This window comes from Nicotiana tomentosiformis, chromosome 2 (genome assembly GCF_000390325.3).
Source record: "Nicotiana tomentosiformis chromosome 2, ASM39032v3, whole genome shotgun sequence".
In the NCBI taxonomy this organism is placed as follows: domain Eukaryota; kingdom Viridiplantae; phylum Streptophyta; class Magnoliopsida; order Solanales; family Solanaceae; genus Nicotiana; species Nicotiana tomentosiformis.
This window is the reverse complement of record NC_090813.1, coordinates 150,387,634-150,414,575: the sequence shown is the minus strand read 5'-3', so window position 1 is coordinate 150,414,575 and position 26,942 is coordinate 150,387,634. Positions and strand designations below refer to the sequence as shown.

At 41.3% G+C, this 26,942-nt stretch overlaps 1 protein-coding gene across 1 annotated transcript; it reads left to right on the top strand.

Moving 5' to 3' along the window:
* The first annotated feature begins 1,947 nt into the window (after positions 1–1,947).
* Positions 1,948–7,778, top strand: LOC138905857 (uncharacterized). Its single transcript, XM_070194374.1, has 3 exons — positions 1,948–2,098; positions 4,094–4,220; positions 7,400–7,778. The coding sequence occupies exons 1-3, from the start codon at positions 1,948–1,950 to the stop codon at positions 7,776–7,778; spliced, it is 657 nt and encodes a 218-aa protein (XP_070050475.1).
* The last annotated feature ends 19,164 nt before the right edge of the window (positions 7,779–26,942 follow it).

Sequence of the window (26,942 nt, the reverse complement as noted above, 5' to 3'; positions counted from 1 at the left end):
TAGGCTTGATACTTACTGGATACTGTTATGGTGTACTCATGCTGTGTTTCTGCATATTTTTGTGCAGATCCATGTACTTCTGCTTGTGCCGGATGCCAGTGATTTGACCCAGATGTTCCAGAGACTTCAAGGTATACTTGCCTGATACTCGCAGGCCTCAGAGTCACCTTCTGTTATTGCCTTTACAACTATTTATCTTTTTATCAAATAATGTTGTATCAGAGATTCTTAGTATATTTCAGTAGAGCTTATAACTCAGTTCCACCAATTTTGGAATATGTATGATCATTGTTCCATTTTGGCTTTATGGTGTTAGTTAGCAGTTTAATTTAATATCTTAGTCGTTGTTTTTGTTTAATTCTCATTATGTGTTAAGCTTACCTAGTCTTAGAGATTATGTGCCATCATGACATCCTAAGGTGAGAATTTGGGATTGTGACAAATTGGTATCAAAGCTCTAGGTTCATACGTGTACGAGTCATAAGCAGGTTTACTAGAGTCTTGCGGATCGGTACAGAGACGTCGGTACTTATCTTCGAGAGGCTGCAGAACTATTAGGAATAATTTCATTTCTTTAATTCCTTATCATTTAGATTTGTTGATTTCGAAATCTGAGCCTTTTTCTTTCTATTCTCTCACATATGGTGAGGACACACATTGTTGGATTAGATAATCAGACACCCTCACCCCTTGCTAAAGCCACGAGAGGCAGGGCTCGAAGAGGGGCACGTGCTGCAGCTAGAGCACCTGCCCGAGCAGCGACTGAGGAGCCACTAGTAGCTCTGGTTGGGGGACAGGTACCCGAGGCGCCTGGTGTTATCTGTGGACTCTAAGAGACTTTAGAACATTTTCTGAGTATGTTCGGCATTTTAGCTCAGGCGGGATTGATCCCGGTTGCACTAGCTACATCTCAGGCTGGGAGAGGAGCTCAAACTCCCGTGGCCCGTACCCTAGAGCAGCGGGTTCAGGTTGAGCAGGTTTTGGGAGTTATGCCAACACAACCCGTTATTCCGGTTCAGCCTGAGGTCAGGCCAGAGGAGACTTGAGATGTTCAAGAAGTATCACCCTCCTACTTACAGTCGCGTAGTTACTGAGGATGTGTAGGGTTTTCTAGATAAGTGCTACCATATTCTTCACAACATAGGTATTGTGGAGGTGAGCAGATTTTCCTTTACTACATTTCAGCTGTCAGGAGTAGCATATAGGTGGTGACAGGCTTACGAGGAGGGTAGGCCAGCCGATGCTGCCCTACTCACTTGGGCTCGGATTTTAGATATGTTTTTGAGAGAGTTTGTTCCCCAGACCTTCATGATGCATGGTGCACAAAGTTTGAGCAGCTGCGTCAGGGGAATATGCCAGTGTCAGAGTATGTTATCAGATTCAGTGAGTTCTCCCAACATGCACCTCCCTTGGTTTCTACACTTAGAGATCGAGTCTGCAGATTTATTGAGGGGCTCAGTTATGGTCTTAGATTCAGCATGGCTTGAGAGTTGGAGGCAGATACTACGTTTCAGTAGGTTGTAGAGATCACTCAGAGGATGGAGCGTATACGAGGTTAGGAGAGGAAAAATAGGCAGGCCAAGATGCCTCGAGATTTTGGAGGATATAGTGGTGCTCGCACTCCAGTTTTAGCTCGTCATAGCACAAGTTCTGTGAGTTGACCAGTTCATTCAGCACTTCCAGCCACTCGCAGTGCTCTGACTATTCCAAGGTCTCAGGTCACCCATTATGCACAACCACTTTCCAGTGCACCTCCTACACGGGGCGCCTTTAGCGGTCGGTCTAGCCGACCAGGTCAAATTCAGTTTCAGCAGCCACACCCGCCGAGAGGTTGCGTCTAGTATGGAGATACCAGGCAAATAGTGAGGGACTGTCCCAGACTTAGTAGGGGTGCACCTCGCTACACCGGCTCCAAAGATTCTACAGGGTCCAAAAGGTTCACAAACTATGGTTGTTGCTGTAGTTGCTGCTCCACCTACACCGCTAGCTAGGGGTGGTGGTCAAGCGGGTAGGGGTCGCCCTAGAGGGGGAGGCCAAGCTCGTTTCTATGCTTTTCCAGGTAGGGCAGAGGTGGTCGCATCATATGCTGTCATTACAGGTATTATTCCGATCTATCATAGGGATGCATCGGTCTTATTTGATCCCGGTTGCAATTATTCGTATGTCTCATCTTACTTTGCTCCATATTTGGATATATCTTGTGATTCTTTAAGTGCTCCTATATATGTGTCCACGTCTCTGAGAGATTCTATTATTGTAGCCGTGTTTATTGGTCGTGTTTGATTACTATCGGTGGTTATGAGACCAGAGTTGATCTTTTGCTACTCAGTATGGTGGACTTTTGTTACATTTCACGTTTTCGTACGTTAAAGTTTCATCATAAGTTAATCGACGTAGGCTCAGGAATGAGATTATTTTTGAGGTTATAAGTATTTATGCTATTTATAACAGGTGATAAGTAAGTGTCATGAAAGTTAGAGGGTAAACAAATCAAAGAAAATAAACTTCGTTGAAGGTTGTCAATTTGGGATAAAATACGGTCCAAGCTATAATACCCGGTATTTATGGACTAGTGCCATACAAGGTACCACATGACCATGATAGTAAGGTATATAAAGTATGTTAAAAGTAATTAGTATTTTAAGTAATTTGAGATAATTCTTGATTATGTGGATAATTGGTTAATTATTGATTTTTAGTGGGAGATTAACAAGGTAATTAGAATTTGTGGATAAGCTTAATGGAGACATCACCCCAATGTGGCAGCAAGGGGTTTATTTGCTAAGACCAAACAATGACTCTTTGGCTAGGTGGCATATTTAGGGGATGTTGGCAAAGTAATCCTTATCAAGTGGGGCCCAAAACCACTATGATAAGAGACCTCCCTAATTCAATAAAGGGAGATGGATATATCTATAAAGTAATGGATGAAAGCTTCAACAAAATTCATACGAAACTACCTAATGTGATAGCAACGTGACTTACAATTATAAGGGAGCCCGGTATACCCTTTCTCAAGAATATCATACGGATTTTTCCCTACTTCGATCTCGCCATTACGTGTTTTGTCGCGATTGACGTGTGTTAGAGGGATTGTCAAGAGAATCAGCTCAGGTATGTTAAGGCTATCCCTTCTTTCATTTTTTGCGTGATCCATATGATACAATGAAACGAGAAAACGCGCAACTTTCATGAATGACTCTATTCGTAAAAGTACTAGGGGTGCCTATATTATTGATTCCCCATGTGCCCTATTATTATATCGTCTGTTCATGGATCTCAGAAAATACGTAAGTTGATAAAGTTTATCCGAAGGCATATTGATCTTATGACATTCCGAGAAATCTTATTAACTTACTTATGCATTTCATTCATTTATACATGTACATTGACCCATGACAAGATGACGTTATATACGTGTATAGTATATGTATATTGGATATGGACCAGTTCTAACACTCCCAGAGAGAACCAATGGTTATGCTATCTATTGTGATACTTTGGGCGTTAGATAGGGTTATGTATTGATGCAGCATGGTAAGGTTGTAGCTTATGCTTCTAGACAACTAATAACCACGATTTAGATTTAGTCGCGGTGATTCATGCACTAAAGATATGGAGGAACTATTTGTGTGGCATTCATGTTGATATCTATACAGATCATAAGAGCCTTCAGTATATCTTCAAGCAAAAGGAATTGAATTTATGCCATAGGAGATGGTTGGAGCTACTGAAAGACTATGACATTGATATTTTATACCATCTGGGGAAGGTGAATGTAGTAGCCAACGCCCTCAGCCGTAGATCTATGCGTAGCCTGTCATATTTACAACAGAGAAGAGTAGAATAGCCCATGAGATTTATCAGCTAGCTAGTCTTGGAGTTCGATTACTGGACTTAGGTGATACCGGAGTTACTATTCAGGACACGACAACATCCTCTTTAGTAACTGAAGTGAAGGAACGCTAGTACGAGGATCCTGTGTTAGCTCATTACAGGGATCCAACCCCTCCGAAGGATAAGGCACCATTTGAGGTTACAGGAGATGGAGTCCTTAGATATCCGGGATGATTATGTGTCCCTAATGTTGCAGGACTGCGCCAGCAGGTTATGGGGGAGACTCACTATTCTCGTTATTCTGTCCATCCAGGAGAAACAAAGATGTATCATGATATCAGGGAAATACATTGGTGGGACAGAATGAAACAGGATATAGCGGAGTTTGTTGCTCAGTGCCCTAACTATCAGCAGGTTAAGATTGAGCATCAAAAACCCGGTGGATTATTGCAGGCTATAGAGACTTCGACTTGGAAGTGGGAAGTAATTAATATGGATTTCATCATAGGCTTACCTCGTACCCAGCGTAAGTTCGATTCTATATGGGTGATTGTTGATAGACTTACAAAATCAGCCCATTTTCTGCCTGTTAGGACTACATATTCCGCAGAGGATTATGCAAGGCTTTACATTAAGGAGATAGTACAACTTCATGGTGTCCCTATATCTATTATCTCAGATATAGGGGCTCAGTTTACAGCTAATTTTCGAAGGTCCTTCCAAAAAGGATTAGGGACTCAGGTAAGTCTTAGTACAACATTTCATCCCCAGACATACGAACATGCTGAGCGTACTATTCAAACACTTAAGGATATGTTACGGGCTTGTGTGATAGACTTGAAGGGTAGCTGGGATGATTATCTGCCGCTTATTGAGTTCGCATATAATAATAGCTATCATTCCAGTATTCAGATGGCTCCATACGAAGCTCTTTATAGACGGAAGTGTAGGTCGCCTATAGGATGGTTCGATGTTGGGGAAACTAAATTAGTAGGACCAGAGTTGGTACAACAGGAAATCGAGAAGATTAAGCTTATAAAGGAAAGGCTATTAGCAGCTCAAAGCCGTCAGAAGTCTTATACGGATAATCGACGACGAGACTTGGAGTTTCAGGTTGACGACTGGGTATTCCTATAAGTATCACCAATGAAAGGCGTTATGAGGTTTGGTAAGAAAGGAAAACTTAGCCCTCGGTACATTGGACCATATAAGATCATACGCAAGGTAGGCTAGGTAGCATATGAGTTAGACTTGCCTTTTGACTTGGAGTCTGTACATCCAGTCTTTCATATGTCTATGCTCCATAAATATATCGGAGATCCTTCCAGAGTCATGTCAGTTGACGATGTTCAGGTCACAGAGCATCTATCATATGAGGAATCTCCCATTGCTATACTAGATAGACATATTCGGATATTGAATACTAAAGACGTAGCTTCGGTAAAAGTACTTTGGAGAAACAATAATGTGAAAAAAATGACTTGGGAAGCCGAAGAAGACATGAAGTCTAGGTATCCTCACTTATTTCCTCTTCTAGAGATATCACAACCTTAAGGTGCGTGTGTGGATTCTTGTGTTAGTTATTGTCATTGGTCGTGTGAGGCCATTGTCGTTATTGATGATTGTGGCCCTATGTGGCATTAAATTATTGAGTTTTCTACAGGAAGGATTGGTAGTAGTATTGTTACAAAGGCGACTCTGCCAAATTTATATAGATCTTGGGGAGTTAAACATTCGAGGACAAATGTTTCTAAGGGGGGAAAGATGTTACATTTCGCGTTTTCGTATGTTAAAGTTTCATCATAAGTTAATTGACGTAGGCTCGGGAATGAGATTATTTTTGAGGTTATAAGTATTTATGCTATTTATAACAGGTGATAAGTAAGTTCCGTGAAGGTTAGAGGGTAGACAAATTAAAGAAAATGAGTTTTGTTGAAGGTTGTCAATTTGGGATAAAATACGGTCCAATCTATAATACCCGGTATTTATGGACTAGTGCCATACAAGGTACCACATGACCATGATAGTAAGGTATATAAAGTGTGTTAAAAGTAATTAGTATTTTAAGTAATTTGAGATAATTCTTAATTATGTGGATAATTAGTTAATTATTGTTTTTTAGTGGGAGATTAACAAGGTAATTAGAATATGTGGATAAGCTTAATGGAGACATCACCCCAACGTGGCAGCAAGGGGTTTATTTGCTAAGACCAAACAATGATTCTTTGGCTAGGTGGCTAGGTGGCATATTTAGGGGATGTTGGCAAAGTAATCCTTATCAAGTGGGTCCCACAACCACTATGATAGAGACCTCTCTAATTCATTAAAGGGAGATGGATATATCTACAAAGTAACGGATGAAAGCTTCAACAAAATTCATACGAAACTACCTAATGTGATAGCAACGTGACTTACAATTCTAAGGGAGCCCGGTATAACCTTTCTCAAGAATATCATACGGATTTTTTCCTACTTCGATCTCGCCTTTACATGTTTTGTCGTGATTGATGTGTGTTAGAGGGATTGTCAAGAGAATCAGCTGAGGTATGTTAAGGCTATCCCTTCTTTCATTTTGGCATGATCCATATGATACAACGAAACGAGAAAACGCGCGACTTTCATAAATGACTTTATTCATAAAAGTACTAGGGGTGCCTATGTTATTGATTCCCCATGTGTCATATTATTATATCTTCTGTTCAGGTGTCTCAGAAAATACGTAAGTTGATAAAGTTTATCCGAAGGCATATTGATATTATGACATTTCGAGAAATCTTATTAACTTACTTCTTATGCATTTCATTCATTTATATATGTACATTGACACATGACCATATGACGTTATATATGCATATATTATATGTATATGGGATATGGGAAAAGGTTACGGAGTTATATACGCACCACCACCTGATCAGTTGGTATACGTTGATGATTTCGCCCACAGAGGCCGAGATGATATGATGGGATGCCCTCAGAGGCTTGATGATCTTATGTACACATATACCTATGCATGATACAACATTTATATGCATATGCATGACTTTATAAATATTTCAGGATTCACAAAGTTATTTAGATTTACAAGCGGATTCCTTTACTCCATGTTTCTTTTATATCTTTTATACGGATTTTCATGCCTTACATACTTAGTATATTATTCGTACTGATGCCCCTATTTTCTGGGGCCTGCATTTTATGCCCGCAGGTGCATGTAGACAGGCTGACGGTCCCCTTTTAGGATCCTTGATCAACAAGAGTTGGTGTGCTCCACTTGATTTGGAGCTGTTATTGATTTTGGTACGCTATTTTTGTATGTAGATATGGGTACGAAGGGGCCCGGTCCTGTCCTTCATACAGTTGTACACTTTATTAGAGGTCTGTAGACAGTTGTGTATAGTTGGATAGTACGTGGTCTAGTCGGCTCGCCCTACCGTATTCCGCATGTATATGTGTACATGTCTTTTGGACATGTTTACCTCACGTATGTTATTCACGTGACTCAGTAGGTTATTGACAGATGCTATTCATGACCTACCCTTAATTCATGTTTATATCTTAGACGCATGCTTAGGGATGTTCGACAGGTAGGACTCGAGCACTCGTCATGGCCTAACAGTTTGGGCCGTGAAACCTTTGATGTGATATTAGGCATGGATTGGTTGTCGCCCTATCACACTATTCTGGATTGTCATGCCAAGACCATGACATTGGCTATGCCAGGGTTTCTGCAGTTGGAGTGGAGAGGTACATTGGATTGTATTCCTAGCAGGATTATATCCTTTCTGAAGGCGCATCGGATGGTTGAGAAAGGGTGTGAGGCATATCTAAACTTTGTGAGGGATGTCAGTACTGATATTCCTACCATTGAGTCAGTTCCGGTAGTGAGAGATTTCCCAAATGTGTTTCCAGCAGACTTACCGGCCAATGCCGCTCGATAGGGATATCGATTTTGGAATTTACCTTGTGCCGACACTCAGCCCATTTCTATTCCACCGTATCTTATGGTACCAGTAGAGTTGAAGGAATTAATGGAACAACTTTAGGAGTTTCTTGATAAGGGTTTCTTCCGGATGAGTGTCTCGCCTTGGGGTGCTCCGGTTCTATTTGTGAAGAAGAAAGACGACATTATGAGGATGTGTATTGATTACAGGCAGCTGAACAAAGTTATAGTCAAGAACAAGTACTTACTACCACGTATTGATGATCTGTTTGACCAGCTTCAAGATGCTCGGGTATTCTTGAAGATTGATTTTTTTAGATATTCCGAAGACTACTTTCAGGACTCGGTATAATCACTATGAGTTTTTACTGATGTCATTTGGGCTGACCAACGCCCCAACAACATTTATGCACTTGATGAACATTGTATTCCAGCCATATCTTGATTCTCGTCATGGTGTTCATTGAAGGCATATTGGTGTATTCTCGCAGCCAGGAGGATCATGAGCAGCACTTGAGGATCGTGCTCCAGACCTTGAGGGAGAAGAAGTTATATGCAATAATCTCCAAGTGTGAGTTATGGCTTGATTCGGTGGAGGTTTTAGGTCATATGGTGTCTAGTGAGGGGATTAAGGTTGATTCGAAGAAAGTGAAGGCAGTTCAGAGTTGGCCTAGACCGTCTTCTGCTACTGAGATCCGGAGTTTTCTAGGCTTGGCCGAGTATTATCGCCGTTTTGTGGAAAGAGTTTCATCCATCACAGCTCCTTTGACTAGATTTACTTAGAAGGGTGCTCTATTCAGGTGGTCCGACGAGTATGAGGAGAGCTTTCAGAAGCTCAAGACTGCCTTGACCACAGCCCCAGCCCTGGTTTTACCTTCAGCATCAGATTCATATACAGTTTTTTGTGATGCTTCGCGGATTGGCATTGAGAGTGTATTGATGTAGGAGGGTAGAGTGATTGCTTATGCTTAGTGTCAGTTGAATCCCCATGAGAAGAACTATCCTATTCATGATTTAGAGTTGGCAGGCATTGTCCACGCATTGAAGATTTGGAGACACTATCTCTACAACATGTCTTTGAGGTATTAACAGATCATCGGAGTCTACAACACTTGTTTAAGCAAAAGGATCTGAACCTAAGGCAGCGGAGGTGGTTAGAGCTACTAAAAGATTATGATATCACCATTTTTTATCATCCCGGGAAGGCCAATGTGGTGGCCGACGCCTTGAGTAGAAAGGTTGAGAGTATGGGTAGCCTTGCATATGTAAGGACCCGTAAAAATTTAAACTAAAAACTCGGGATTTCATGGCGCCAAGATAGATTCCTGTATTATTATGCGGGGTTCAGACTTTTTGGATTGAATAGTACCCTATGGACTGAGAGGAAAATGTTTCGCAGAAAAACACGTTTCTGCGGCCCATTATACGGCTGCATAATCACTCTGCGGACCGAATAATGGCCGCAGAGTGAAGCAGAAAGTTTGGCCAATTGGAGGTCAGTTTTGCGGTCGATTGTGCGACCGCATAATCGATATATGGTCCGCATATCAGACGCATAATCCCTCTTGGGTTTCTGCGGAGGGAGTTCTGCAGTGCATTATGCGACTGCAGAACAAGTATGCGGACCGCATACTGGTCGCATACCTGAGCCGAAAGTTCAGGCCCCTGAGGGCCATTTCTAAGGTCACTTTGCGGACCGCATAACCATTATGCGGTCGCATATGCGACTGCAGACCTGTGTCGGGGCACCCATTTTCTTAATTTAAAACCCGATCCCCATTCTGTTAAAATACCCCTTTAGTCTATTTTGAAGCTCATTTATGATATTTCTAGAGTGAGAGAGAGGGTTCTAGAGGGAGGGCCTAATTTTTCATCAAATTGATCTTTAATCATCACTTAAAGATTTGGAAATATTCAAGTAGAGCACCAAATGCTTCATCCAAAAAGGTAAGACTTCATCACCCCAACTCTTAATTTCAAACATAGCTATAATGGGGTATTAGTGTAATACTTCATGGGTATAAGGGTGGTTCATCTTGCATGCATGTGATAAAGAGTGTGGGAAAAATAAAAAGTGAACTAGAACCATGAACGTTTTCCTAATTTTGGGTTCAATTTGTATATTGCTAAAATAGATTGAGGTTGCTAAGGGTTCCGGATAATTGTAGAGTCTAAAGAAGCGCAATTGATGTATGTATGGCTAACTCTCTTTTTCTTAGAATCGAACTCCTGGTGTCCGAATAATTGGTGTAAGTTCCAACTTGATCATACTAGAATTGTTTGCCTTAGTGCGTTGGATTGAAAGATTCATGTTCCCTAATTGTTTTAGATGGTTACCATGTCATCATGCTAGTTGAGAACGTAATTATGTTTTTTCCAAGCTCCTTCCCTTATGTGTGCAATGCCTTATGTGATGGTATTTATCAACATGAATGATGATGTTATTTGAACGAATAAAAAGGGAAAAGACTTGAATTGTAAAATGTTCCCAAGTGCCAAGAACTACTTAATAAATGAGGCTGTTTGTGCCATGTAACTAAAGATGGGTAAGAAATGTGAATTTAGTGAACAATTGAAAGAGGTTATGTCTCAAGTGAGATGGCTTAGCCGATCGGGCCGAGATTGGACGCCATGTTGTACACATGGTGGCATTTGTGTTGGCATTATTGATTTATATTGTGGATATGGATATGTCTCACTTGAGATGGCTTAGCCGGTCGGGCCGAGACCGGACTCCATGTAAAAACACGGTGGCATTGTGAGTTGTGGCTTTGGCACTAAAGATTATTAATCTAAAAAGATGGAAAGATTGAATTGGAAACTATGTGATCCTTACTTGGTATTTCTTTGTATTTCTATGAAGTACTTATTGATTATTATGACTGCCTTCTCTTTGTTTCACTGTTCATTCTACTAAGATTGGTGTTTGCCTTACATACTAGTACTATTCGACAATACTAACATCCCTTTTGCCGGGGGCGCTACATCTTTGAATGGGTGTAGGTGGTTCCATCGCAGATAGTGTCAATCGCAGATAGTGGTGCTCTTTTTCTCTCCTCACAGCAGTCTTGGTGAACCCCATTTCTCCCAGGGGTCATGTAGTCCTTCTTTTGTATAAGTTTTCATATTTTGAGGTATAGCCGGGGCCTTGTTGCCAGCATTGTCATGTTGCTCTTTTGTACTCTTAGAGGTTCCGTAGATGTTTATGTGGGTCATGTATGTATGTTGGGGTGGTCGTTGGATCGAGTTATATTTTGGGAACTCAACTATGGCATAATGTATATAAGGAAAGATGAACTAGCAATGTTTATATATTTATATAACTGATCTCTCCCCTGTTTTACAAATGGTGATGCGATCCCTTTTTGGATTATGAATATGTCGGGTAGGAAAGGTTTAATAGGCTTGCTCGACCGGTTTCACTCGGTTGAGCGCCGGTCGCGCTCCCCGAGGTTGGGGCATGACAACTTGGTATCAGAGCCTAAGGTTTTAAAGTGTCCTAGGATGTCTCGGAGCCGTGTCTAGTAAAGCCCTTCTTATCGGGGTGTTGTCGACCACATCTATAATTAGGGGGCTACTTGGACATTTAGGAATAATACCATTCATTGTTGTTCTATATCGTGCGATAGAGCGGAATGTGAAGTTGTTCTCCTCTAACTCGTGCATTGTTCTAACTTTCAGTAAATGGCACCTAAGAAGAGAGCGAGAATTGGCCAAGAAGCCAATGCCACACCAGGAGTGGCTATTGATCCCCTACTTGATAATGCGGGTGAGGATAATCCCCCTACTATCACACTGCCTGATTCGTCTACTCCAGAACAGACTATCCCAGTTCCTACACCCGCGGAGGGTGCCACAATCCCTCCCGCCGATATACATGCTCTACCTCCAGCCCCAGCTCCAGGACCCAGTATTTCTGATGGGGATCTTAGAGGAGCTATTCAGATGCTGACTCAGTTAGTAGCTTCCCAGGATCAAAGGTCAAATGTTGCACCCACCTCATATAGCTTGCAAGGAGATTCTTCCGGTTCCAGGGTAAACAGGTTCCTTCAGTTAGACCCTCCAATGTTCACAGGTACTGATCCCGGGGCAGACCTTCAGGATTTCATTGATGAGATGCATAAGACCCTTCAAGTTATGCGTGTTACTGAGGTAGAGGGAGTAGAGTTGGCCTCTTATCGTCTGAAAGCGGTGGCATATTCCTGGTTTGAGATGTAGGAAGATTCCCGTGAGGAGGGGAGCCCTCCGGTGAGATGGAGTGAGTTTACGGATGCCTTCATAGACCATTTCTTGCCTACCGAGACTAAGGCAGCCCGTGCCGTGGATTTTGAAATACTTAAATAGGGTAGTAAGAATGTGTAGGAGTATCACATGGAGTTTGTGTGCCTGTCAAAGTATGATGTTCATATGATGCCGACAATGGAGGCTAGGGTGCGTCGATTTATGCAGGGCCTTAGCCCTTTGGTTATTAATGAGGCTGCCACGGCTGCTCTAAATTCTGACATGAACTATGGAAGGATGGTGGCATTTTACCAAGCTACAAAAGCTCGAAATTTAAAGCCCAGGATGGAACGAAAAGGTAGTAGTAGGGCCCGATCAGCAGGCAACCTTGGGGATTCATTCGGAGGTGGAAGATCAGCTTTTCAGGGAGGATCATCAGGGCTGTCCCAGTCTTATGCTCAGTCTTCAGCTAGTGCCCCGCCATCAGGGCATGGTCAGCAGTAGGGAAGTCACTTTAGGCCCGGTCAGGGCAGCAGGGGGTCCCACCACCAGGGCCGATCAGGAGGGAGATTCCAGCAGCAAAGAAGGCACCATGCCCTAAGTGTGGGAGGATACATTCGGGAGTCTGCTACCTGGACATGCCAGTATGTTACGGATGCGGAATGAGAGGCCATATTCAGAGGGAGTGTCGTGCATCCCGTCAGGGTGAAGGCAGGGGCACAACTCAGTCATCCAGTCCTACAGCTGCCACATCTTCAGCACACCCTCCAGCTCGAGGCTCTTTAGCACCCGCAGGGCGTGGTACAGCTAGGGGTGGTGCACAGATTTCGGGAGGACCCAGCCGATTCTATGCTATGAGTGGTTGACAGAGTGCAGAGGCCTCCCCAGATGTCGTCACAAGTATATTGACTGTTCAATCTCATGATGTGTATGCCCTTATTGATCCCAGATCTTCTTTGTCCTATGTTACTCCTTATGTTGCTATGAGCTTTGGGATAGAACCGGAACAACTTCATAAGCCGTTATCTGTATCTACTCCGGTTGGCGAGTCTATTATGGCCGCACGGATTTATAGGGATTGTGTTGTCACGGTGCATGGTCAGGATACCATGGACGATCTTATTGAACTAGGGATGATTGATTTTGATGTAATAATGGGAATGGATTGGCTCTATTCATGATTTGCCAAACTTGACTGTCGGACCAGAATTATGATGCTTGAGTTTCCTAACAAGCCAACTGTTGAGTGGGAGGGGAATAATGTTATGCCAAAAGGTAGGTTTATTTCTTACCTTAAGGCCACAAAGATGATCAGGAAGGGGTATATTTATCATTTGGTCCGAGTTACGGATACCACTGCTAAGGTGCCTACCCTTGAATCTGTACCAATTGTGAATGATTTCCCCGATGTCTTTCCGGATGAGCTCCCTGGAATTCCTTCAGACAGGGAGATTTATTTTGGGATTGATATGATGCCAGACATGTAGCCTATATCCATTCCACCTTATAGAATGGCGCCGTCAGAATTAAAAGATCTAAAGGAACAACTAAGGGATTTTCTAGAGAAAGGTTTCATCTGACCGAGTGTGTCGCCTTGGGACGCACCAGTTCTCTTTGTCAGAAAGAAAGATGGATCGCTGCAGATGTGTATTGATTACCGGCAACTCAACAAAGTCACAATCAAAAACAAATACCCATTGCCTAGAATAGATGATTTGTTTGACCAATTACAAGGTGCTAAGTTCTTCTCCAAAATTGATTTGCGGTCCGGGTACCATCAATTGAAGGTAAGGGAGCAGGATATTCCGAAAACAGCTTTCAGAACTCGGTATGGGCACTTTGAATTTTTGGTAATGTCTTTAGGGTTAACAAATGCCCCTGTAGCTTTCATGGATCTTATGAATCGAGTCTTCAGGCCGTTTCTTGACTCCTTTATGATAGTATTCATTGACGACATCCTTGTATATTCACGAAGTCGAGAGGATCACGTCGACCACCTCAGGGCAATTCTGCAGACTCTTCATCACCACCACTTGTATGCAAAGTTCTCGAAATGTAAATTTTGGCTTGAATTTGTTACATTCCTGGGTTATGTCTTCTCCAGAGAAAGAATTAAGGTTGATCCTCAAAAGATTGCGGCGGTGAATGATTGGCCTAGACCTACTACTCCAACAGAGATTCGTAGTTTCTTGGGTTTGGCCGAGTATTATCGGAGGTTCGTGAAGGGGTTCTCCACTCTTGCCTCTCCATTGACTAAATTGACACAGAAGGCGGTTAAGTTCCAGTGGTCCGATACTTGTGAAATGAGCTTCCAGGAATTGAAATCAAGATTGACCTCGGCGCCAGTATTAATCCTGCCAGAGGGTACCGAGGGGTTTGTGGTGTATTGTGATGCTTCAAGGATAGGTCTTGTATGTGTATTAATGCAACATGGTACGGTTATAGCATATGCTTCAAGGCAACTTAAGAATCATGAAAAGAACTATCCAACTCATGACTTAGAGCTTGCGGCATTGGTTTTTGCATTAACAATTTGGTGTCATTATTTGTATGGAGTCCATGTAGATGTATTCACCAACCACAAAAGTCTTCAATACATTTTCAAGCAGAAGGAATTGAACTTAAGGCAGAGAAGGTGGCTTGAGTTGCTCAAAGATTATGACATCGACATTTTGTATCATCCGGGGAAGGCTAATGTGGTGGCAGATGCTCTTAGTCGGAAATCTATGGGTAGTTTGGCTCACTTGGAGGCATGTCAAAGGCCCTTGGCCCGGGAGGTTCACCAGTTGGCCAGTTTAGGAGTTCATCTTGCGGACTTTAATGAAGGGGGTGGGGTGATTGTGCGGAATAAGGCGGAATCATCACTTGTGATGGAGGTTAAGGAGAAGCAATACAGTGATCCAGTGTTGGTGCAGCTGAAGGAAGGGATTCATAAACATAAGACTACGCCTTTTTCTCTTGGCACGGATGACAGTACATTATGGTACCAAGGACGACTATGTGTTCCAAATGTAGATGGTCTTCGGGAAAGAATCATGGCAGAAGCTCATACTTCTAGATATTCCGTGCACCCAGGCTCTACAAAGATGTATCATGATCTCAAGGAAGTTTACTGGTAGAATGACATGAAGAGGAGTGTGGCGAACTTTGTGGCAAAATATTCAAACTGTCAACAAGTGAAGGCCAAGCATCAAAGGCCCGGTGGGTTAGCACAGAGTATAGAAATTCCAATGTGGAAATGGGAAATGATCAATATGGATTTTGTGGTAGGGTTGCCGCTCACTCTGCGTAAGTTTGCCTCAATTTGGGTGATCGTGGATCGACTCACAAAATTAGCACACTTCTTACCAGTTAAATCCACCGACACTACAGAACAATATGCTCAATTGTATATCAAGAAAATAGTCGGGCTTCATGGCACTCCAGTTTCCATCATTTCCGATCGAGGGTCCCAATTCACAGCTAATTTCTGGAAGAAATTTCAGCAAGGTTTGGGTATGCAGGTAAATCTTAGCACGACTTTCCATCCACAGACTGACAGTCAAGCAGAGCGGACTATTCAGACGCTTGAGGACATGTTGCGTGCATGTGTGCTTGACTTCAAGGGTATCTGGGATGATCATTTGCCGCTCATAGAATTTGTTTACAACAACAACTTCCATGCCAGTATTCAGATGGCACTTTTTGAGGCCTTGTATGGTAGAAGATGTAGATCGCCGATTGGGTGGTTCGAGGTTGGAGAAGCTGAACTAATAGGACCAGACCTTGTGCATCAGGCTATGGAAAAGGTTAAGATCATAAAAGAGCAGTTGAAAACTGCTCAGAGTCGTCAAAAATCCTACTCGGATGTTCGTTGCAAATACTTAGAGTTCAAAGAAGATGATTGGGTGTTCTTGAAGGTATCTCCCATGAAGGGGATCATGCAGTTTGGAAATAAAGAGAAATTAAGTCCGAGGTATGTCGGGCCGTATAGAATCATTCAAAGGATAGGTTAGGTGGCGTACAAGCTTGAACTACCACCTGAGATGTCATTAGTACACCCGGTATTCCATGTGTCCATGTTGAAGAAGGTAGTTGGAAATCTGTCTGCTATTGTGCCGGTTGAGACCATCGAGGTTAGTGAAGAATTGTCATATGAAGAAATTCCGGTTGCTATTCTTGATAGACAAGTCCGAAAGTTGAGAAATAAAGAAATTGCATCCGTGAAGGTGTTATAGCGAAACCAACAAGTCGAAGAAGCTACTTGGGAAGCCGAGAATGAAATGAAAGAAAAGTACCCTCATTTGTTTGAATAGCCATGTAATAGTTCTATGAAGTTGTTTCCCATAAATTTTGTATCACTTGTTCGGCTAATGTAAAGGATATTCCTTCTGAGATATATGTTCCTTATGAGGCCTCGGTGAGTGTTATTTTGTGGTGTTGCGTTATTTGACCGTACGAATACGTGTTTGGATGTGTTTTTGGGGCACTCTGGCAGGTGGATAGGCCTAATTACAAAGGAAACTCTAGTAAAATTTTCAGGAAGTTAGGAAGTTAGGCAAATTTGGGGCTGATGGTATGTGGTATAACTGAAGCTGTATTAAGTGAACCTTGATCCTCATTCGAGGATGAATGATCTTAAGTGAGGGAGGATGTAAGGACCCGTAAAAATTTAAACTAAAAACTCGGGGTTTTGTGGCGCCAAGATAGATTCCTGAGAGGACTGAGAGGAAAATGTTTCGTAGAAGAACGCGTTTCTGCGGCCCATTATGCGGCCGCATAATCACTCTGCGGACCGCATAATGGCCACAGAGTGAAGCAAAAAGTTTGTCCAATTGAAGGTCAGTTTTGCGGTCGATTGTGCGACCGCATAATCGATATGCAGACCGTATATCGGTCGCATAATCCCTCTTGGGTTTCTGCGGAGGGAGTTCTGCGGTGCATTATGCGACCGCAGAACAAGTATGCGGACCGCATACTGGTCGCATACCAGGGCCGAAAGTTTAGGCCCCTGAGGGCCATTTCTACGGTCACTTTGCGGACCGCATAACCATTATGCGGTCGCATATGCGACCGCAGACCTGTGTCGGGGCACCCATTTTCTTAATTTAAAACCCGACCCCTATTCCGTTAAAACACCCCTTTAGTCTATTTTGAAGCTAATTTTTGATATTTCTAGAGTGAGAGAGAGGGTTCTAGAGGGAAGGCCTAATTTTTCATCAAATTGATATTCAACCATCACTTAAAGCTTTGGAAATATTCAAATAAAGCACCAAATTCTTCATCCAAAAAGGCAAGACTTCATCACCCAAACTCTTAATTTCAAACATAGCTATAATGGGGTATTAGTGTGATACTTCATGGGTATGAGGGTGGTTCATCTTGCATGCATGTGATAAAGAGTGTGGGAAAAATAAAAAGTGAACTAGAACCATGAACGTTTTCCTAATTTTGGGTTCAATTTGTATATTGCTAAAATAGATTGAGGTTGCTAAGGGTTCCGGATAATTGTAGAGTCTAAAGAAGCGCAATTGAGGTATGTATGGCTAACTCTCTTCTTCTTAGAATCGAACTCCTGGTGTCCGAATAATTGGTGTAAGTTCCAACTTGATCATACTAGAATTGTTTGCCTTAGTATGTTGGATTGAAAGATTCATGTTCCCTAATTGTTTTAGATGGTTACCATGTCATCATGCTATTTGAGAACGTAATTATGTTTTTTCCAAGCTCCTTCCCTTATGTGTGCAATGCCTTATGTGATGGTACTTATCGACATGAATGATGATATTATTTGAACGGATAAAAAGGGAAAAGACTTGAATTCTAAAATGTTCCCAAGTGCCAAGAACTACTTAATAAATGAGGCTGTTTGTGCCATGTAACGAAAGATGGGAAAGAAATGTGAATTTAGTGAACAATTGAAAGAGGTTATGTCTCCAGTGAGATGGCTTAGCCGATCGGGCCGAGATCGGACGCCATGCTGTATACATGGTGGCATTTGTGTTGGCATTATTGATTTATATTGTGGATATGGATATGTCTCACTTGAGATGGCTTAGCTGGTCAGGCCGAGACCGGACTCCTTGTAAAAACACGGTGGCATTGTGAGTTGTGGCTTTGGCACTAAAGATTATTAATATAAAAAGATGGAATGATTGAATTGGAAACTATGTGATCCTTACTTGGTGTTTCTTTGTATTTCTATGAAGTACTTATTAATTATTATGACTGTCTTCTCTTTGTTTCACTGTTCATTCTACTAAGATTGGTGTTTGCCTTACATACTAGTACTATTCGACAGTACTAACGTCCCTTTTGCCGGGGGCGCTACATCTTTGAATGGATGTAGGTGGTTCCATAGCAGATAGTGGTGGTCTCTTTCTCTCCTCATAGCAGTCATGGTGAGCCCCATTTCTCCCAGGGGTCATGTAGTCCTTCTTTTGTATAAGTTTTCATATTTTGAGGTATAGCCGGGGCCTTGTTGCCGGCATTGTCATGTTGCTCTTTTGTACTCTTAGAGGCTCCGTAGACATTTATGTGGGTCATGTATGTATGTTGGGGTGGTCGTTGGATCGAGTTGTATTTTGGGAACTCAACTATGGTATAATGTATATAAGGAAAAATGAACTAGCAACATTTATATATTTATATAACTGATCTCTCCCTTGTTTTACAAATGGTGATGTGATCCCTTTTTGGATTATGAATGAGTCGGGTAATAAAGGTTTAATATGCTTTCTCGATCGGGTTCACTCGGTTGAGCGCCGGTTGTGCTCCCCGAGGTTGGGGCGTGACAACATATATTCCAGTTGGAGAGAAACCGTTAGCATTGGATGTTCAGGCTTTGGCCAATTGGTTCATGAAGTTGGATGTTTCGAAGCCTAGCCATGTTCTTTCTTGCGTGGTTTCTCGGTCTTCTTTGTAGGAGTGCATCAAGGCGCGTCAGAATGATGATCCCCAATTGCTTGTACTTAAGGACATAGTACAACACAGTGATGCCGAGGAGGTTTCTATTGGACATGATGGGGTGTTGTGAATGCAGGGCCGAATCTTTGTGCCAATATGGATGGGTTGCATAAGTTGATTCTTGAGAAGACCCAGAGTTTGCGGTATTTTATTCATCCGAGCACAACTAAGTTCTATCAGGATTTGAGGCAGCACGACTGGTGGAGAAGAATGAAGAAAGTCATAGTGAAGTACATGGCTCGGTGTTTGAACTGCTAGCAGGTGAAGTACGAGCATCAGAGACCCGGTGGTTTGCTTCAGAGACTTGAGATTTCAAAGTGGAAGTGGGAGCGTATCACCATGGATTTCGTGGTTGGACTCCCACGGACCTTGAAAAAATTTGACGCGGTGTGGGTTATTGTGGATAGATTCACCATGTCTGCATACTTCATTCCAGTTGTGACTACCTACTCTTCAAAGAAGTTGGCATAGATCTATATCCTTGAGATTGTTCATATTCATGGTATGTCGGTATCTATTATATCCGATCGAGGAACGAAGTTCACATCGTATTTCTGGAGAGCTGTGCAGTGTGAGTTAGGCATACTGGTTGAGCTGAGCATGACATTTCATCCCCAGACGGACGGGAAGTCCGAGCACACCATTCATATCTTAGAGGATATACTACGTGCCCGTGTTATGGATTTTGGGGGTTCATAGGATCGGTTCCTACAGCTTGTAGAGTTCTCCTATAACAATAGCTACCAATCAAGTATTTATATGGCTCATTGTGAGGACTTATATGAGAGGCGATGTTGCTCTCCAATTGGCTGGTTTGATCCGGAGGAGGCTAGGTTGTTGGATACTGATTTGGTTCAGGATGCCTTGGAGAAAGTCAAGTTGATTCAGGATCGGCTTCGAACAACACAGTCTAGGCAGAAGAGGTATATCGATCGGGGGGCTTATGATGTAACATTTATGGTGGGAGAGAGGGTTTTGCTTAGAGTTTTTCCCATGAAGGATATGATGAAATTCGGGAAGAAGGGCAAGTTGAGACTTAGGTATATTGGTCTTTTTGAGATCATTGAGAGAGTTGGTGAGGTGACCTACAAACTTGCATTACCACCTATCTTATCGGAAGTTCACCCGGTGTTCCTTGTTTTCATGCTCCGGAAGTATTATGGTGATCTATCACATGTATTAGATTTTAGCTTTGCCAAATTGGACAAGGATTTGACTTATGTTAAGGAGCCGGTGGCTATCTTGGACAGGCAGGTTCGGAAGTTGAGATCAAATAACATTGCTTAAGTGAAGGTTAATGGAGGGTTCAACTGGTCGAGAAGTCGACTTCGAAGATCGAGCATGATATGCATAGCCATTATCCTCACCTTTTCGACACTTCAGGTATGTCTCTATACCCGTTCGAGGATGAACGTTTGTTAAAGAGGGGGAGAATGTAATGACCCAGCCAATTGTTTTGTGTATTACAGCCCCGATTCCCCTGATTGATGTTTTGCATATGTGTATTCGTGGTTACGCAACTTGCTGGGGTTATTGGTTTGGTTTCGGGTGAGTTTTGGATTGATTTGGCATACTTGGTTGAAGGCCTTAGTTGTAAGAATTAACCGGAGTTTGACTTGTGTAGATGACTCCGGAATGGAGTTTTGATGGTTCCAACAGCTTCATATGGTGATTTTGGACATAAGAGTATGCCCGAATGTTGATTCAGAGGTCCGTAGATTGATTTGGATCTTTTGGCAAAAGTTGGAAAGTTGAATGTTAATAGGTTTGACCGAGGGTTGCATTTATTGACATCGGGCTTGGATTATGATTCCAAAAGTTGGTATAGGTCGTTGGTTATTTAGGACTTTCATGCAAAATTTGAGGTCATTCGGAGTTGTTTAGGCTTGTGCGGCACAAGTTTTGAATTTAGAAATGTTCATTAGTTCATTAGGCTTGAATTGAGGTGCGATTCATAGTTTTGATGTTGTTTGTTGTGATTTAAGGCCTTTATTAGGTTCGTGTTATGTTTTGGGACTTGATGGTATTCTTGGACGGGGTCCCGGAGGCCTTGGGAGTGTTTCAGATTCATTTTGGCTTGTTTGGAGACTTAGAGGAATTGCTGATCTGCTGAGGTTTGGTACTTTCCCATCTGCGATGTTTGGGCTGCAGGTGCGACGCTGCAGAAGCAGTCAATTGGCCGCATATGCAAATTTGGGACAAGGAGTTGGGTCCGCAGGTGCGGACAAGGACGCGCAAGTGCGCAACCACAGAAGTGGAAATACTCTGCCGAAGCGATTTTGGGTTGGCTGGCTGGCTGGTGAGGGACCGTAGATGCGGTGCATTGTCCGCAGAAAAGGAAGCGCAGGTACGCATTTTTGGTCCGCAGAAGCAAATTTCCTGGTCTTGAGTGGAGGCCGCATCTGTGATGCTTTTTCCACAGATGCGAGTGTTTGTCCGCAGAAGCGGAATTCACTTGGCAGAAATAGCTTGGATGAGGGTTTTATTTCATTTATCACATTTTGAGTTAGAGAGCTCGGTGTTGGGAGATTTTGGAGGAGATTTTCACGATTTGGATCGGGTAAGTGTTTTTGACTCGGATTTTTCCATTATTCATGATTCCATCTTTGTTTTTGTCATTTAATTGGTGATTTGCATTGGAGAAATTCGAAATTTTTGTAAGAACCTTTCAAAAATATAAAGTGAGGATTTGAAGGTCGATTTGCGGTCGGAATTGGATGATTTTGGTATGGTTGGACTCATATCGGAATGGGTGTTCGGAGTTTGTGAGTTTCGTCGAGTTCCAAGGCGCGGACTTAGAGTTGTCTTTTTTAGTTGAATTTTTTATTTCTATTAAAGATCGATTCTTTATTATCCGAAATTGCTTCCTATGATTTTTATTTATGTTATTAAGTTATTTTGTCTAGATTCGAGCTGCCCCGAGTTGGATTTGCGCGGCAAGGGCTTGTTAGTGGATTGATTTAGCTTATTTGAGGTAAGTGTCTGGCCTAACTTTGTGTGGGGAAACTACCCCTTAGGATTTGGGTTGATTGTACTATTTGAACTATGTGGAAGACGTGTACATGAGGTGACGAGTGCATACACGGGATTATATGTGAAAATTGACCGGTTTAGACTCTTGGGTTTACTTATAAGCATTTAATTGAAGTTGTTATTCATTGTCCTATCTTTCGTTGTCAAGTTTATTCTTACATGCTTTAATTGAAGTTGTTATTATATGTTCTAGTTTCCATTGTTGATGTTTTACTTATATGCATTTATTAGTAGTTGTTGTTACATTCTATTCTTTCCATTGTTGAGTTATTCTCATGCATTTAGTCGTAGTTTCTATTTCATGCTATCTCTTTTATTGTTAATCTTATGTTATGCATTAGAATTGGAAGATGCCATTTTATGGAAATACCTTCATTGTTGAGTTATTGAAGTTATAGTTATTGAAAGCTATTAATGCAGTTGTGGTTGAAATTGTTGGTTATTGGGATGCCTTTCCTTGTTGAGTTATTTCTTGTTCATTTTATTGTTATTGAGATTCTTGTACACATTGTAGTTGAGCCGTGGGCTATGTGTTGTAGTAACATTAGTATTGTTGATTTTTGGCAATGTTGTGGCATATAGGCATGTGTGGTGCGAGTTGATTATTGTATTATGAATATTGATGTGCATGCGGAGGTATAAAGGTAGGGGATGATGCACATGCAGCGAGATAAGGTAGGATTTATACGCGTGTTGCTAGTAATGAAATTACTTGAAGCCACGCGGTGAGATAAGAGGGATAAAGCGCGTGTAGCTATTTCGAAAAAATATTTTTAAAATAAATGCAAGGCTCACGCTACGATATAAGAAATATTGTGATTATGACTTGTGAAATGTGAATATGAGGTGTGGTACCTCGGTTGTGATTCTTGTTGTACATTCTATGTGAAAAGACTTGTTGATTTGAACGGTTATTATCTTTCCATCATTCGTTTTACTTGTATTTTGATTGTATTTGATCACTTGTTGCTTATCATATGTTCATAATTTGTACTCCTTTATTGCATAAATTTCCGTTGTTGGTCTTATATCATCATTCTGTTTGTTGTCATTTGTTTCTTTACTTTCTGTTATTAGATTACATTAATATTCAGTTCAGATTTTCTATATCTAGTAGGTGTCTTGACCTGGCCTCGTCACTATTCTATCGAGGTTAGGATTAATACTTACTGGATACCGTCATGGTGTCCTCATGCTACGTCTCTGCACATTTTTCTGCAGATCCACGTACTTCTGCTTGTGTTGGACGCCAGTGATTTGACCCAGATATTTCTGAGACTTCAAGGTATACTTGCTTGATGCTCGCAGGCCTCGAAGTCACCTTCTGCTATTGCCTTTACTACTTTTTATCTTCTTATCAAACAGTGTTGTATCAGAGATTATTAGTATATTTCAGTAGAGCTTATGACTCAGTTCCACCGATTTTGGAATATGTATGACTATTGTTCCATTTTGGCTTTATGGTGTTAGTTAGAAGTTTAATCTAATATCTTAGTCATAGTTTCTATTATAATTTTATTGTGTATTAGGCTTACCTAGTCTTAGAGACTAGGTGCCATCATGACATCCTATGGTGAGAATTTGGGTCGTCATAGACGACCCAATAAGTCGCTTTGAGTACTAGCTTCCTTTTCTGTGTTCCGAAACTTCTTATAGTTTGATTTAATGATTTATGACTTGTTTGCATAGTCCGATTCGTTTTCCAGAAAGATTATATGTCAAATTTAAAGAAAATGTGATTTTAACCTTAAATGTTGCCAGAGTTAATCACAGTTAACATTTTTTGATAAATGACCTTGGATCAATATTTTTATAATTTCTTTAGGTTCGTATGATGTTTTTGAACTTGTACGCATGTTTGGTTGAGGTCCCCAATGATCCGAGGCCGTTTCGGCGCAATATGTGAAAAGTTGAAAAAATGAGTTTTGAAGTTAAAAATCATGAGTATTGATGATTGATTCTTGATATTTGATATTATTTTAATAATTTGATATATAGAGCAAGTTTGTATGATGTTATTACACTTGTGTGAATGTTTAGATTAGAGCCCGAGGGGATCAGATGTGTTTTGGAATATTTTTGGACTGCTGATAAACTTCTGGTGGTGGGAACCTGCAGGTCTCGCATTTGCGAAGACCTGTTCGCAAAAGCGATCCTCGCATTTGTGATGTTAGGGTTACATTTGCAAAGGGGAGCTAGGGGCTGGGTCTTCGCTTTTGCGAAGCGTACGTCACATTTGCGAACTAGGAGGGCATCGCATTTGAGACTCAAGGCTGGGCTGGAGTCCTTCGCAAATGCGAAGACAGAATCACTTTTTTGAAAGGTGGGCACTTCCCAAATGCGATGTTTCAGTCGCATTGGTGACATCTGAGGCACTAAGACACTGATCGCATTTGCGATCAGTGGTTTGCATTTGCGAACAAGAGTTCGCAATTGCGATATCTGCAGCTAGGTAAAATGGTGGAATTTCGGGACTTAGCTCATTTACATTATTTTTAACCTAGATTCCATAGAGGCGATTTTTGGAGAGCAATTTCTTCTCAACTTCATTGGTGTGTAACTTTATCTTGTTTTCAATCAAATTTAATTACTTTTTTGTGAATTTCATCATCAAATCTATGAATTTCAAAGTAGAATTTGGGGGCTTTGGGTAGATAATAGGAATTTTGTAAAATTAAGATTTAGACCTCGAATTGAGGTCGGATTTCAAAGCAAATCAAATATACGGACTCGAGGGTGAATGGGTAATCGGGATTTGGTTTTAAATTTGGATTTCGATCATGTGGGCTTGGATTAACTTTTTGTTGACCTTTTCAATTATGTTAAAGATTGAACTTTTATCGTACGGGGGTCGTTTCTATAGCTTGTACTGACTTGATTGAATAATATCTGACTAGATTTGATTGGTTTGGAGCTTGTTCTGAAGAAAAAGTCGTGTTTGATTGTTGACTTTATTCCGAAAAGAGGTAAGTATCGTAGTTAACCTTGACTTGAGGGAATTAGGACTTGTTTGGTGTATTTGCTACGTGATTTATATGTGGGGATATGTAAGGTGACGAGTGTATATGCATTGTCATGGGTTCAAGCATGCGAGGTGGACTACTTAATTGCATGTTTTCAATTAGATTATGTCTTCATCCATATTTTTACTTGTTACATGCCTTACTTGCTACATTTCATTATTTTTTAATTACATGCCTTCACTTGTTACATGCCTCTATTTACTATACGTTTCCATGTATTCATGGCTTCATTTATTGTCTGTCTTTACTTGACCTATGCTCTTACTTGTTATTAGATAGATGCTTTTACTTGTCTCATTCCTTTACTTGTTTATTCGCCTTACTTGCTTTCTATTTCACTTTACCATGTTATATTGGATTGTCTTAGAGAATTTATACGTTTTGGTGCCCTTTTATGTTACATTATGAGATATGCCGTAGTTGGTAGTTATTATTATATATGTGGATCGGGTTGCACGACGCAATAATATATATATATATATATATATATATATATATATATATATATATGTGTGTGTGTGTGTGTGTGTGTGTGTGGATGAATCGGGTTGTACACCGCAATAGTATTATATATACATATATATGGATCAGGTTGCACGGTGCAATGATATTAGTATTATATATGTGGATTAGGTTGCGTGCTGCAATGCATAGTTTAATAGCCCAGCCTGCTAGCGATATTGTCCGCTATGGGCCTAGGCCCTAATGGGTTTAAAGCGCGTCACTAGGGTCTAAGGCTTGTTAACTTATATACCCAGCATCCCTCTTGTGTTTTGCCTATGTGGGACTCTGTCTAAAGTATGGGGTGTTACATACACCCCCTCTTATGGACTCAGCGTTCTCGCTGAGGTTTGTCCCACCATATGGGATTCGCCTAGACTCAGCACTAAAGTTTCTCTGCCTAACCAGAATTTTCCTAAACTCAGTTGAACTCTGACTCACTATCGGCAAGGCTGACACAAGAGTGGCTCTGATACCGTTTTTAACAGTCCAGTTTGCTAGTTATATTATCCCTCTGGGCCTAGGCCCTAACGGGTTTAAAATGCATCATTAGGGTCTAAGGCTTGTTAACTTATATACCCAGCATCACTCTTGTATTTTGCTGATGTGGAACTATGTGTGAAGTCTGGGGTATTACAGAGAGGTTGTATTGTGGTTATTCTTGGCTGTTGATTTTCGTTACCATATTGTGTTGTGAGAATGAGAAGTGATGATATTCTGGGGCCCTCTGTCATTTATTCTTATTTCGGTTATCATGTTAATTAGTTGTTTCTCTACTTCGTTATTGCTTTTCTGCTTATATTCTTACAGGTTTATAGTGAGTGTCTTGTCATAACCTCGTCACTATTTCGTCAAGGTTATGCTCGATACTTATAGAGTACATGGGATCGATTGTACTCATACTACACTTTTGCAGCTCTTGTGCAGATCCTGGTGTTGGCCCCAGCAGTGCGTAGCAATGATTGCTCGGACCCGTCCTTTGAGGACACTTGAGAAAGAGCTGCACAACATTTGCAAACCCTGAAGTCTTCTTCCTATCTATATTACTTTTTGTTTTGTATCAGATAGTTGTATTTCATTTTAGACTCTATTGTAGTAATCTAGTAGCTTATGTACTTGTGACACTAGTTTATGGGATTAGTCTAGACAACGATGGTTTTGGATTATTATATATTTCATAGTATTTTATTCTTATTTTCTTAATATTTTTCTTTTAAATTGTTAAATTGATTAATTATTTATCTAATGTTGACTTGCCGAGCAATCGGACGTTGGTGCTATCATGGCTTCGTGGTTAGGATCTTGGGTCGTGACACGTAACTCGATTGGTTATAGCGCCCGCTTAGTAAGCGGAGGTCTTGATTTCAACTTTCAATGAGATCATTCTATTTTTCTGTACTTTTATTTTTTTCCTTGGTTGTATTCGTTGAGCGAACAAA